A 15,857-nucleotide genomic window follows, 5' to 3' on the forward strand; every position below is an offset into this window, starting at 1 on the left:
ATCCAACATTGTATTAATATATGATACAGCAGCATTCATCTGATGGAGTTAGTCATTCTAGTCTCTTGTTTGGTGATTTTAAACAAGCTTAGTGACATGTTTGATTATAATCACCCAGCAATGTATTAAGCTGTATTATTCAAGACAGCTTTAATCTCTTGCTTTGCAATTATTATGGTATACATTTATTTTGCCATGATTTCTTCAATAGGGAAGTGCTGCATACATAAATTAACAAAATACTAATATAAAAAAGTATAATAATAATAATAAAAATAATTTTATAAATTTACATAATACTTAGACTCACTGTAAAACACAATGAAATAAATTGTAGATTTATAAATATTATAATTGATCCTGTTACAATAAAAACAAAGTTTTTTATGGAAAAGTTTTATTTAAAAAAATACATTTAAGTAATGACAGAAGTATACATTAAATGTTAATGATCACAAAAGAGCAGAACAATAATGTTTCTAGTTAAATGGACATTCTTTGAAGTAGTCTAATTAAACAAGAACACACAACTAAACATATTTTTATCTCAAAATGTATTTGTATCTTATGTATGTGTGTTTTTAGGGATATTTATTCTTTATTGTATGTTTTTTTTAATGTTAAAAGGACAATTTAATATTGTGTTTATTTTCTCATTGTCACCTTTTACAACACAATCTAGAATAACTTTTATAAACTGATAAAGCAGGGGAGATAATCCTGTAATCATTTCTCTAAATTCTCCATGATTGTCTGTGCTTGCTTCAGTTCTAAAAAAAAATTAAACAAAGAGTTACCAAAGTAGGTAAAGGATAAAAATCCAGCAACGATTACAAAACATGCGGAAACAAAAATTATTTTATTACAAAATAATATATTTCAAGATAAAGAATTTATAAATATATTGTAAGTAGTTTTATATCTATTACCGCGTTACCGAAGTAGGTAAAGGAAAAATATCCAGCAACATTGAAATGTGGCTTTCAAAACTTGAGAAATCAAAATTCTCCAAAATGTTATTTATTATAAAAAAAAGGTTAGATAAAAATTTGAAATTTTATTGCAATCTTATATTTGTTGTATCTTGTGAAAAAAAAAAGTTTCAATAACATGGTCCTAATAAGTTTTGGAATGGAAAAACTAAGACTAACTACAGCTCTAATTTGGTAAAAAAAAAACAGAGCAATACATAAAAAGTGAGGTTTAATTAATTCAGGTTAGGACTTTAACTGTAAGTTTTATGTAAATGTCAGAACTCTAAACTTACCATGTAACAGAAATCTAGACGTGTCAGCGGTCAGTGTAAATATCAAAACTCAACATGTAACAGAACTCTAAACTTGTCAGCGGTCAGTGTAAATGTCAAACTTACCATGTAACAGAACTCTAAACTTGTCAGCGGTCAGTGTAAGTGTCACAACTCACCATGTAACAGAACTCTAAACTTGTCAGCGGTCAGTGTAAGTGTCACAACTCACCATGTAACAGAACTCTAAACTTGTCAGCGGTCAGTGTAAGTGTCAGAACTCACCATGTAAATGAACTCTAAACTTGTCAGGGGTCAGTGTAAATGTCAGAACTCACCATGTAAAAGAACTCTAAACTTGTCAGGGGTCAGTGTAAATGTCAGAACTTACCATGTAACAGAACTCTAAACTTGTCAGCGGTCAGTGTAAGTGTCACAACTCACCATGTAACAGAACTCTAAACTTGTCAGCGGTCAGTGTAAATGCAACAGGTTCTGGATTAGCCGAGTCCCCTTGGGTGACTCCAAGCTTCAGTTGGACACTGGGCTCGTTGACTTGCTGATAGCAGAAATCATGAATCGTTTTAAATACATTTCAGTATAACAACATCAAACTTTAAAAAAAAAAATAATATTTTTTAGCTTAGTTACTAATACTAATAAAATTGATCAAAAAAATTGCAAAACAAAACAATTTCTTTTTGTTTTTTTCAAAAAGCAAATATACTACTTAAGAGTCTTAAGTCTATATTAACCCCTTTACCGTGTGTCACGAGTTAACTCGTCATATAAAATCTTGGGCTTAACCGTACATCATGAGTTAACTCGTCTTCAGATAAAAAAGTCGTCTGTGTGCCGTGCGTCGCGAGTTAACTCGTTTTGATACGAAAATACAAAAATAGCATTGGAAATCATTAACAATGTAGAGGGAGGCTAATCTAACAGCCAATTTAACAGCCTATGATAAAAATAGGTCATCACGTGATGTTGGTACTGTGCTTTTTAATTACCTTCTTTATATTTACCTCATAAATTCTAAATGTCAACTCATTTTCACTCAAAATGATGTTTTATTTTGTCAGGACAACATAACAAATCAAATAATGAAAAAAAAATACACAGTTTCCAAAAAAAAAGTTTTTTTTTTCCACAGTAAAGGGGTTAATGATCATCTTCAGGAACTGTCATTTTAGTTAACTCTTACACCATGTCCTAAAGCTCGTGATTGAATTTATGTTTTAAAAAAAAAGTAAAGCTCCCCTTTCTAACCTCGGATGGTTGGGTGTTTGACTGCTAACCCAAAAGTCTCAAGTTCAGATCTCGAGGCTGTTCGACATACATGATTCCACCCAGCTCTAATGGGTATCTGACTCAAATTAGGGAAAGTAAAGCCTAACCACACTATGGCTTCATATGCCATGATCATTGAAAGAGGTGAACTTTACTTCACCTGCCCCACTAGGTTCAAATGGGTACATTTTATGGCCTACTTACAAGGACATTATAATTTTTTTCAACCAATGGCATAAATGTGACATTGTAGTTCTATAAAGGAATTTCTACCAAACAGTACAACAGTGGCAGTTAAAAAATGGAAAAATTGGATACCCACCTGAAGTTCACTTGAACTAAGAACATAGTCAACTCTCCATTGCACTGAGTCAAGATTTGATACTGCAAATTTTAATACATTACAGGAAATGTAAACAAAACTTTTTTTGTATATCTAGCAGCATTAACCATTAAAGTGCACGCCACGTGGTCTTACGCGTTATAAGTTATGTAACAGCAAAGCCACAATCGTGGCTTGGCGCGCTTTAAGGATTAAGCTCATAGAAAGCTTTGTTTTAGTTTTTTTTCTTCTTATTGTCACATTGTTGTAAAAAAATACAACTGTTCTTCATTCAGTTTTTTTGTTAAAAATTTAAAAATTATGTCCACTTTTGGTTTTTATGTATCAATATAAATTAGCTTTGGTATTTACAAAATTAAAATATTTATATTTATATTAAAATAGAAGTATTAAATACCAATCTTAGGTCTATAATGTTAAAAAAAAATTTAGAAAAAATATATATTACTTTTTTAAATACAGAAGATGAGGGGAAGTATTACAATAATGAAAAAAAAATCAAAATTGAATTTTTGACAAATATTATGTTATACAACTTCTTGAGTTAAAAAACCTAACTGACCTCGTAAACTTGTCTGTCTAAAATGTTCCTGTAGCTTGACCTGAGCATCAGAGTAAGATTTACACAGTGACGTTGTGTGTTCTGAGGAAGGTATTATTTCAATCACTCAACATAATTCATTAAATCTGAATTAGTGTATTCATTTACAACATAGTTCATAAATGTGAATGTGGTGTATTTATATACAAAAAATTCATGACATGTGAATGTAATGTATTCATATACAATTGACAACAAAATTAATCAAATGTGAATGTAATGTTTTCATATACTGCTAAACAGTATTGGTAGCACTATACAGAGATTTCAACAAATTTAAAGAAGAGAAATAAATTAACAAAAATTTTGGCTGATACATAATGTCATAAAAAGTTAGATGACAGAAAATTTAGCTGATTTTTAATCTAAATCCTGCTTTAAGTCACAAAAAAGGCAGAACAGCCACATTCCTTTAAAATAACATCATAAAATTCCCCTAGCTTCCAAAATATCAACATACATTAACAGGTGTTCCAGATTTTGTATTATTTTTAAAGAACACAGGATATTTGCTATTACATTTCTGAAGAATCCCCCCTCCCCACCTATAAAGACAAAATACATCATCCCAACAATATCAGAACCCCACCCCTCCCCAATTTTGAAAAACACCTGGCCTGTCATGTTATTTCTAAATCCTTCTCTAAGATGACCCTGAGCTACTTACCCTTAGGTAAACCTAGTTGTTGCAACTCATTGGAGAGAGTCTCGCCATCTACATCATACTTGGCTGCACTAGACAGAATAAAAGACAGCGCAGCTATGGAGGCTTTGATGTCTCCAGTTTCTGAAATTTACAATGAGACAATAAGTAAATTTGTTAAATAGAATGTTCTGTTAAATTTGTGTTTTATAAAAGACAGTAAAAATAAAAGCTTTGATATCTCAAGTTTCTGAAATTTAAAATAAGGCAATACAAAATTTGTTAAACAGAATATTCTTTTAAATATATAGGTCTTATAGAAAATAGGACAAAAATGTAAGCTTTAATATCTCTAGTTTTTAAGGTTTTAAAGTAGGAAATATGTAATTTGCAGCATAATAATTTTCTTTTAATTTACGTTCCTTAGACTGAAACAAGTGAAGACTGACTTTATGAGATGGCCTCCATGATTAGAGTCAGTAATTAGTAGTTAAATGTAATGACAGCTGAACACATTGCTGACCACTAAATATTGAGCTCACAGAAAAGACAAACTCTAGAGCATCTGCCATAAAACTAGCAGTTCTAAAAAGAGTTTTTTGTTTTAAGACACAAAACATTTACTGTTCTTACCAAACTTGGCGTCAGAGGTTAACTTGTGAACTTTATCATACTGAAAAGAACATTTACAAGTTTTATTTAAAAAACTGTTAGTTAAAAAAAGGAAAAAAGAATAATTTTTGTTTTGTGTGGATGTTTAGTTAAAGTAATTTAGTGTTGATAAAATTTATTATATTTAGAAAGCAAAACACATCAGATGAAAGGTGATTTTTTTTTTACCTAAAGCAAAAATAAAATAAATTCAATTCACACACTGAGACTACACACAAATGATAGTGCATATGACGAGTTTGAATGTTGGTTCAAGTATGTAGGACGTACAGGAGTCCACACAGCTCTGTTAGAAACCTGATTAACATTAGGGAATGTAAAGGCAACTTGGCATAGTGCTGAAAACACTATCAATGCATACACTGAGGTCACAGAAATAGGTGAAATCTACTTCACTTACCCCTTGAACTATCAGGTTGGAAAAGGAACTTTACTTACAATGTGGTCAAATAAACAAAGGTCAACTTACGTCTATTCCTTCCCCAAGTAAATCTTTTAATACTTGAACTGCTAGTAGTTTGATCTTTACTGATGTCTGCAAAGTTAAAGTTTCAACGAACATTTAAAGTAAGGTACTTGTGCTTAAGATTAAAGTCTAAGGAAATGAAAACACTGTCATTAAATATGAATCATTACAAATGGACTTGAAAAAGGTACTTACAATCTTTGAGAGTATGTTAATTTCTGCAAGGACCCAATCTGGGCAGTCTAGATCTCCACAAAATCTAAACCTCTGAATAAAAGAGTTAGTAAAGAACACAGTTACTTGACTATTCAGAGCACAATTAACTTCTTCATGCTGAACATATGAGGAGACAACACTGAGGTAAAACCTTAAATTAAGACAGGTCCATCTACACATCGTCTTGCCAATGCCAGGGTACTATCATTTCCCTCGTAACCAGGTTACCACACACCACAATAATGCAATGTCTCTAATATACAGTCCAGTTATTCCATTTATTTTTTCAAAACTTTTGAAAATTTGCATTGTATATCTAGGTATATCTAGGTTTATGATCTAATCTTGTAAACAAATTTTAAATCATTTTCAATTAATTGACCTCTTTCAATCTTCCCAGATAAATTCTCTGATTAGGATGGAAAATTATCTTATGATCAATTCATTAAATTAGTCATTACGACCTAATCTAGAACATTTTTATCTGTCTTTTTATCCAATTTGTACATTGAGAAATCAAACATTTCTATTCAAGTCTTTTCTTCTTCTTCGTTCTTAATTTTTAGTGTTGGGAGGGATCGAGCCTTATCTGCCAGAGGGTTTGAACTCGCGACTTTTTTGAATTTATCAACCATGAGCTTTGCCGACTCGACCATGCTTCCATCACAATTAAGGATTACGTGTCAACTGGTTATGCGCCATTGAGGCCATTGACTCCGATTTCAGCCTGCTTTTCTTTTTGGATTTGCTTCCATAGCCTTTGTCCAACCAAGAACAAACTACAAGGCAGTAGTTGATTAATTTTGGAGTTGTCTCTCCTAGAAGAGTGGCTGTCCCCAGCTAACGAGCCTCATCTCCCCGAGGGTTCGAACTTGAGACTTTTCGGCTTAGCAACCATGAGCTTTACTGACTCGACCACGCCGACCCCCTTCAAGTCTTAAATACAAGCACACTGGGATTCAACCAGATATGTCTGTTCAAATTCTTAACTGAAATGGCAAATGTGGCATGGCATAACTTGGTCAGTTGGAAAAGAACATAACTTGTAATCCATAAATCATAGGATACCTGCCTCTTCTTCTATTTAAGGACAGCATGGCCTAGCGGTAGAGAGCTAGACTGCTAACCCACAAGTCACAATTTCAAATCTGGGTTCAAATTAGTAGAACAGCCTGGAATTTTTTGGTTTGCAAGTTATGTACTTTTCCAATACACTTGAGCACAAACAGGAAAAGATGACGAATAAACTATGTTTTACTATTTAGATTCCCAACTATATCTAGATTACAAATCATTACAGTTACAGTTAACGGTAATATATCGTTTTAGGTGCATAAAATCGTCTGAGGCTAGTAATGTGAGAAAAAGTTGCCTCATTGTTAAGGCTTTAATAGAAGTATACTATATTGTGATCTTGTGTGTCAAATATCATTGATAACTGAATAATAAACCAAAATCAGTCGCTAAATATATCAATATAGGCGAGAAAGTAACTTTAAACAGCAGTGTTTGCGAGCCGGATTTGCTATATATATAAACATCGGCCGTCTGTAAGTTAGAGTGATTTCCCCTGAATCTCTAACTATAATTTTACCAAAAAATTTTTTAACAAGATGGCTGCTAAAGTAAATGAGCTTGGTTGCATTTGATGAAAACATCGCTAGTCTTTATTTTTTACTGAAAAGTTTTAATACAATACAATTGTTTAAAAACAAGGTAGAGTCTACAATTACAATTCTACATGAATCATGAATGAAACTTTGAAACTTTCAAAACATAAATCCTCCTAAAAATGTGAAATAATTATTAATTAGTAGTATTTCTCGCTAACTTGGAGGCGTGGTCGGTTGCTAACAACAATATGGCGCCCGGACCGGACGTTCGATTTTCGGCGATTTTTCGGCCAAATTCCAGAGACCTTCAACTAATTACATTTAAAAATGTTTACCACGCGCAAAATGGCGGGATTTCCGTGTCATAACAACAAACCATAAGTGGCAAGGCTAAATATGCCAGAAAAGCGTTTTAAAATTTGCTTTGGAGAATGAAGGCTAAATTTAAAAGTCGGTCTCATTAAAATTAATAGAACTTCTAAAATATCAGCCTGGAGGTCACAAAAATGAATTGGAGGTTGTAGAACTATTAGGTTTATCATTATATGAAGAAATAAATCAAATATTGCATGCGCTTTTTAAAATAAGACACGACTTTTGAATGACAACCAAATTTTTTATATTTTAAAAACCATGTGACCTCTATTTGATGATCACTAGTGGGGAACTCTGGGTACATGGCCACTTAAAAAGTCTAATCGCATTTGTGGTTTTCTTTACCTTCAAGGGTTAGAAGAGTTGTCATGGAGAGATGTGTTGGCCATGGCAGTGAGTGTCAATAAATATTAAATTAAGTAATTTAGTTTAAAACGAACTAAAAACTTCAAAATTAGTGGCTTATGGATTAAATATGTATGTCTATTATTCAGTGGTCATGTTTAAATTGAAAATTGCGTAGATTCTAGATTTAGTGAGAAAAACTATTAATTAGGCTACTAAAATTCAATGAGTCAACTTTTTTTCACATTAATTTAATTAGTTTCGGACGATTTTACGCAACTAAAATGTCCTAAAACGATAGATTACCCAGTTAACTAGATCAGAGATCTAGAAATCTAGATCTAGATAATATAGTAGATATTCTAAATCTAAAAAAAAATAGTTAAAATACTATACACTTCAAACTTCAAACTCGTGACCGGCTGAGCAGGAAGGTGAAGCTGTGAGATGAAAACACTTCAGCAAAAAGATGTGTATCAATTCGAATAGCTTAAGAAATAAAAATGCTAAGAACTATGTTACCATTTTCGTTGTACGTGGCTTAACTCAGATTTGTAGTCTAGGTCTCATGCTTCAAAATCATCATGTGAAAACGCCCCTTTATGTTTCCGTTTTGATTATACGGCTCTATGTGATATAGAACTTGTAAACAAAGTAAACCTCTTCATTATATGAAAAACATTTTAATAATCAAACTAATTGCCGGTAGTTAGCAAAGCGTAGCAAAAACAAACATTAAAATATTATCTTATTTTAAACGTATTCCTTAATTATAATTTTCAAGAATGTAGGTCTAGACCTAGTTCTAAATAACAATGATTGTGATTTATACTAGAATCTAGTCTTCTAAAGTGAGGAATATATTTAGACTTTGTACAAAGACGTTTATTTTTTTTTAACATGTAACGAAAGTGTAGGCCTACATTTTGGGCGTCTTAAACATTTTAGGAATAATAACACTGGTAGTTTAGCAAAAAGACTTCCTCTCTCTTTAATGCATTAAAAATAATTAGCCGGGGCCCAGGTTACCCTGGCGCATATCATATCAAGTAGAAACGAAAACAGGTAGAAAATCGGGCATAAATTATGCGATCGTTTTAAGCTGCATTGTTGAATTTATTTATACACAGAGGGTTACGCAACCTTTTAAACACGTTTCGAAACGTGTATTTGTACACGCTTAACCTTGTTTTTTATTTATTTTCAAAGTATAAACAAAGCTTTTCAGCCAACTAGGACCCCCAGAGGCGTCGCGAGGCGGGGGCGGGGGATGCGGACAGCACCGGGTGACACCATTTAGGGGGTGGCACCATGGCGAATAATTCCAAATTATATAGAAGTAATATGCTTTCAGCCAGTTCAATTACCGCTTAATAAGACTTAATCCACCTGTATTAATTACTAACTATAGAAAACCATGATGCATCTTTACTATGAACTGTACACACTCTATCACCAAGTTAGGAATAAAGGCTTGTTGATTATTTGAATAGCAGATAAGTTAATCATCGAGAGTAGAGGGGGGGGGGGGTGACACCAAAATCTAATGACTTATGATGAAAACGATGCTTTTTCCGCGCACGAATTAATAGGTTGATTGAGCGCACTCAGTAACGCCAATAGGCAAATTGGGAAGGTGATGTCACCAATTGCAACTATATATAGGCCTCTTTTGACCTTAAAATAAATAAATAAATAAATAAATAAATAAATATATATATATATATATATATATATATATATATATATATATATATATATATATATATATATATATATATATATAGAAAGGCCTATATATAAATAATATATATTTATATTACAAAGTTTTTTTTCCGGGTGGAGGGGGGGATGACACCATTAGGTCTCGCACCGCATGACACCCGACTTCGCGACGCCACTGACTGGACCACACATACGTTTTTGCTTCAGTATATTAACCGGAAAATAAAATAAAAACAAAGCGTGCTGAATTATGAAGCAAATGGATTCGTCGGCACCCTAGAAAAAAAATTAATCAGTTTAACGTATAAACAACTCAATGAGACATATTTAAAGAATAAAGACAGTAGGCCTATAGACATTTCATCGAAAATTTACAAAACTCAAAATCTGTCTTACCGTTTCTCTCTCAATAGATAGACATATAAGCCATCATTAAATTTCCCGATCAGTTAATTGTTACATTAAATAAACGCAATTCTCCAGAATGGAAATTGCGCTAAAAATATTTGTTTAAAGAAAGCTAAATAAATGCTAAATTTCTGTTTTATAAATTACTTTTGAAAATGTAAAAAAAAACTTGGTGTCTCATATAGCCTATATTATATACTAAGTTTATATATTATCTAACCTCGCCTCACAGATGCAAAAAGTACAAGTATTCCTAGGTCGAAAAAGTTTGCAGTTCTTTTTGAACACACATGTTTTTGTTGTTCTGTTTAACACTGGCGCTAATCGCACCAAATTCTAGACTCTAGATCTAGATCTATATGTTCTTTTTTCATCGGCGTCTTGTCAACAGGTTAATGTAATTCAGTTTTTATTTACGTCTTAATTGAGGTAAAGTAGATCCTTACATTGATTTTAACTATCTATACGTTTTAAGGGAATGTAAAATATACAAGTTATTTATTTATTTTATTTTACTTTTTTGATCTTGATCTAGATCTAGATCTAGATCCTGATCAAAATCTAGATCTAGATCTAGAATCTACTTATTTTTATTTTGCTTTTTACAAGCTTTTATTTAACTTCCGTCCTCTGTCTGTCGCCAGTCTGTCTGTCGACAGTCTGTCTAACTGTCGTCATAGATCGAAACGGGCGAACTAAATTTCGGTCACTTTTAACTAACATATTCGTTTCAAAGTTTACACGTGGGTCAAGATTTGAAAACAATGCAAACTGACATCAAATTTGACTTAATTGGATAACTGATTAATTTTTTAATGAATATATTAAAATTTTCTGCAATTAGAAGGCAGACTTCTGCTACTCTTTTCGCACTATTATACGCGCGTTATCAGGTTCACTTAGTGCGCAATAGTTTGTATTCATGCAGCTTTATTGTATATAAAGAAAAATTAAAGTACGTAAAAATATTGCTTATAAAGGTTTTAATAACAAGCTTTTATGTAATAATGTATTAAAAAGGAGAAAATAAATGTTTTTTTTCTTTAAGTATATAATAATACACTACAGACTATTAACTTAGATTACTTTAGGTTAAAATACTAAGAGTGTTTATTTCAGACATTTTCTCCTGGACAGGGGTACATTAAACTACCGAGGTGGGGGAAAGAACTTATATGTATGGGTGGCGGATACCGTTAAAGGTATAGGCGTATATTTTCTATTTAAATCCAATTTTGTTTGGAAAGGGTACGTGGACGAGGGTGCAATGCCACTCAAAGAGATGCCTGAATGAAATTCTGAATACTAGCACAAACAACGATACTGTGTCGATTAATTTCAGATTGCGATGAATGGATCTACTTGAGGTTTCCGTCTTGACTTTTAGGATCGTGCAAATAGTCTACGCTATTCTTAACGCAAGCGCGGAAGCAGGTACAAGTGTGGGTTTATATACAGTTTATAGGGGATTCATCTTGAATTTATAGGCCTAACAGGCTACAAAAAACATAAAAGAGTCAAATATTATTTACTTTATTGAAAATTCACCAAACTGTTCCTCTCTACTGTCCCACTGTATTTTCTTTTATACAAGGAATAGAAAACGTATTGTAATCGTTTTAAATAGTTAACATAAAAAATACATATACATATACATATATATATATATATATATATATATATATATATATATATATATATATATATATATATATATAGGCCTATATAGGTCTATATAGGACTATAAATAGTTGCAATTGGTGTCTCCCCACTTCCATTTTGTCTAATGGCCTCAAGTTCTACGCACATTATATTATTCCGACTATTAATTCAAGTGGAAAAATATTTGCATTTTATATTTCTGGATTTTGGTGTCACCCCCTCACCGGTCGTTGATTTACTTATCAGTTATTCCAAATGCTCAACAAAACCTTCTTTATCCTTTAAATTTTGCCGGGAGATAGTTTTAAAGTATGCACAGTTAATAATAAAGATGTTTATTTATAGTCAGTTATTAATATATGTGGATTAACTCTAATTAAACCTTTATTGAGTTGACAAAAGCATATTTCTTTCTATATTTTTTGCAAGTTTCCGCTATCGTGTCAACCACCCTCTTCCCGCCTCCGCCAGAGTTTCTTCCAGGCATCTCTTCGGGGGGGCGAAGCCCCCCCGAAAATTTTTACCGCCCCCCCGAACGAAATGAAATTTATATAATTTATATAGAAAATATATACTTTTAACAGTGTCCGCCCCCCCGAAGAAAGTTTACCGCCCCCCCGAAGATTTCAAGTGCCCCCCCGGAGAAAAAAGTCTGGAAGAAACACTGGCCTCCGCCTCGCTACGCCTCTGTTCCCATGTCATAACAAGCCGCTGCTTTAGTTATTTATCAAAATGTACCAGGTTCAAAGATGTACTTGTTATTTAACAAATATTTAAAAAAAAAAAATCAGTACTTGATATTGCTTTGGGAAAAACAGCAATAGTTTCTTTGACATATTTTTAAATATCAAAACACACACACCACAGAAAACTGTTTTTAATTTTTCTACACTGAGAGTTATATATGCCATTAGTACAATTCTCATAATCTTGTACTAATGCATGCTGATCTTGTAATGAGAAAAAAAAACCCACCAGTAACATTGACATATTTTTTCTTTATATTAAAAAAACACACACACACACACACCACAGAGTCTTAACATCTAGTACCTACAATTACAACTATGACTAAATTTTCTACATTGAAAGGTATACATGCCTTTAGTAATGATCGCATAATCTAGTACTAATACGTATTGATTTACCTAAGTGGAAAAAAAAGTACCATTGACATTTTTTTAAATATAAAAAACACACACACGCACGCACACACACACACACACACACACACACACACTACATACGCTCTTAACACGCAGTACTGACAAATTACAATAAGTTTATATACACTGAGAGATATAGATGTCATTAGTACAAATCTCATAATAGTACTAGTACTTAAGCGGGCAGTATCAACCAGACAATGAAAAATTGAAGAAAATATTTGCCAAAAAAGAAGAACATTCTGCATACACACTTAAATGTTATACCATTATAGTTATAATCAAGGAGCTTTAAAACATCACATAAAAGAAAGTCAATGAACGATGCAAACATTTTTGTAAATCATTTGACCCAAAAATGTATAAAAAGAAATATAGGGCTGCAGTTTTCCAACATTTAGGCCCTTCCTGCAGAAAATACGCAAGGAGATGCATAAAATAGTAACCTACGGTTGGAATTAGTAGTTTTCATTGTGACAAATTTTGTACATTATAGAATTTTTCGAAATCAAACCAATCTTAAGGGATATTTGAAAGTTCCTAAAAAAAAAAATCAAAAAGAATTATCTCGCATCAGAATACTTTAATAGTAGTTCCTACCAGAGGATACAATATATGAAAACTGGAAATGTTATACCAAATTTTAAGTACTTTATTTATGGTTTGAAAAAAATTGTTTACAATAAATTTACAAATGTAAAAATATTAAATTAAATTTTAGAATAACTGGCGCTATACATATACCCATCAAATTATATGCTGTATTATATCCAAAGAAACTTTACTGCCACTGTAACAAATTTGACATGTGTATGTCTAATAAGTTTTTCTCGGCGAATGCCTTAGTCAGGGCGAGACTGTCCCATTAAGATGAAATGTTAACATATGCTGTCTCCCAACCCCCACCGCAGCGGACTGTGTAGATCTTAACACGAATTGTGTAAATTGGAAGGGAACAGACGAATGTTATCTGAACCCAAGTTACATGTTCGTCAATTGTAAAAAGTCTTGTAACAAATGTGATGAGGGTAAGATCCTCAAAACCTACTTTATTTAAAAAGACAATCATGAATTGCTAATTAACAACATTGTAGCGCGTTCCATAATTTTGCCTCTGGTTAGAGAAGGGTGTTTACGAATGTCTGTTGGTAGAATGTCTGGCCTGATGGCCACTGAATACATTGGTTTAATTCTTCTTAAATCTGTTTCATTTAGCAATATTAAAAATTAGGGTTGAATCGTCATTCAAAATTATAAGAATTACGGATGATCAACAAAAAAAAAACGTAAAGAAAATCATGACATACTAGACTACCCGTTATTCTTGAATAACCCTGTGTTTTGGGGGAAATCCATAAGTTACGTTTGTTTGACAATTTTTATCGTTTCCCTTCTTTTTCCCATTGTCACACATTTTTAGAAAAAAAACCAGAACCCACATTGAAAAAGACGTCACATGTCAGACATGTTTTCTACTTTTAAAAACACCGATCTGGACCGAGCAAGTGTCTGACCACACTATCGCTTCATATTTTGAGGTCAAAGAAACAAGTAAACTCTACTTCACCTGCCAAATGTCCCGTCAAGTCCCGTATGGCAACTTTATCATTCTCATCTAAAGAGAAGTCACACCTCCGCTTGCATGTTTTTGTCTTTTAAAAACACCGATTTCTTTCTATAGAATTTTCTGAGCTCGAACCTTATTTAAATAATAAATGAATGCTTTATTAAAACTACTGTCAAACTAATAATAATGAATTATAACCAATTGCGTGTGCTGTGATTTCCTACTGTGAATTAAAAAAAAAACAACATTGCCATGCTGTCTCGAACCCCTCGCATGGTGTCTATTACATTATCATCTCAGCCAGCTCGGCCCTTCCGATTAGTTGCAAATTTAGTGGGATAGAGCCAGCGTATGAAACTTAAGTTACATGAATAAGCCTTATTATTTCAAAACGTATATATATATATATATATATATATATATATATATATATATATATAAAATAATTAAGGTCTGACATAGTTTAGTCTAGAAACTCATTCTAAATCTAGATAGAGCTGATCTAGAATCTAGATCTAGAATCTACGGCTGGCTTAAGTCCAGTGTCTCTTCCAGACTTTTTTCTCCGGGGGTGCACTTGAAATTTTCGGGAGGGCGGACTACAATTTCCGGTGGGGCGGACACAGTCAAAAGTATATATTTTCTATATACATTCTATTTCTTTTTGGGGAGGGGGGGGGCGGTAGACTTTCTTCGGGGGTGGGGGGCACCGCCCCACACCCCCCCCCCCCCCCGAAGAGATGCCTGGAAGAAACTTTGCTTAAGTCTAGTTTTTGCTCTCTATATTTAGAAAAATTCCTTGTATTTTCGAATTAGATGATCTGTGAAGCTAAAAAGAAAAGATTCATATCAAATATTAAAGGAATAAAATAGTTTAAAAAACAAACTCAATTTTTTTTATCGAGTAAACTTAGGTTTGGCTTATCGGTATATCTAGAATCTCTAGACACAAGTTCTAGGTTAGCTCAATTTTTTGTATATTCAAATTAGAAGAACTGCCCAGCGTATCCCAATGAAAATTGATAATAGTGTTGGAATCTAACAAAAATAGCAAACAGACGTACTGTTAAAGCTAAAGCCGACATAAAATTTAGCTTTATAATAAACTTTTGAATGGGCAACAAAGTCTTCCATGGAAGCCGCCATGTTTGTTGTTAACAAAAAATAAATGAATCATGTGATTTCATTATAAATACAGTAATTGTTCTAAACTTTGAAACAGTAATGTGTTGTTTCTACCAATGAGTATATCAATAAATTAATCAACGTCTTTAAATGAAATTGTGATTTACAGTTTGGTAAAAAAGAACATAATTCTCTACATAAATACGTATTTTGGTAAGATTCGTAGCACATATAATCAGGGTTATTTTTATTTTATTTTTAAATTTTCCCACAAAGATAATGTACAGTTGGAAATCACAACGCACGCAACTGGTTCTAGATCATTACTAGTTTGACGTTAGCTTTAACAGTTTGTCATTTTTTAAAATTCAAATGAGGTTCGCGCTCAGAAAAT

General features: G+C 32.5%; 1 protein-coding gene across 1 annotated transcript; it reads right to left on the reverse strand.

The window, feature by feature from the left end:
* Positions 1-387: 387 nt before the first annotated feature.
* On the reverse strand, positions 388-8,496 carry LOC131950337 (COMM domain-containing protein 4-like). Its single transcript, XM_059312440.1, has 9 exons — positions 8,333-8,496; positions 5,457-5,528; positions 5,265-5,330; positions 4,757-4,796; positions 4,148-4,267; positions 3,442-3,522; positions 2,859-2,920; positions 1,691-1,805; positions 388-770 (listed from the first exon to the last, which is right to left on the reverse strand). Exons 1-9 carry the CDS (start codon positions 8,333-8,335, stop codon positions 727-729), a joined length of 603 nt encoding a protein of 200 aa, XP_059168423.1. The 5' UTR covers positions 8,336-8,496; the 3' UTR covers positions 388-726.
* Between the last annotated feature and the right edge of the window lie 7,361 nt (positions 8,497-15,857).

The sequence above is a fragment of the Physella acuta genome, unplaced genomic scaffold (genome assembly GCF_028476545.2).
Source record: "Physella acuta isolate Inbredline_101_S28 unplaced genomic scaffold, ASM2847654v3 ptg000756l, whole genome shotgun sequence".
Classification (NCBI taxonomy): Eukaryota; Metazoa; Mollusca; class Gastropoda; family Physidae; genus Physella; species Physella acuta.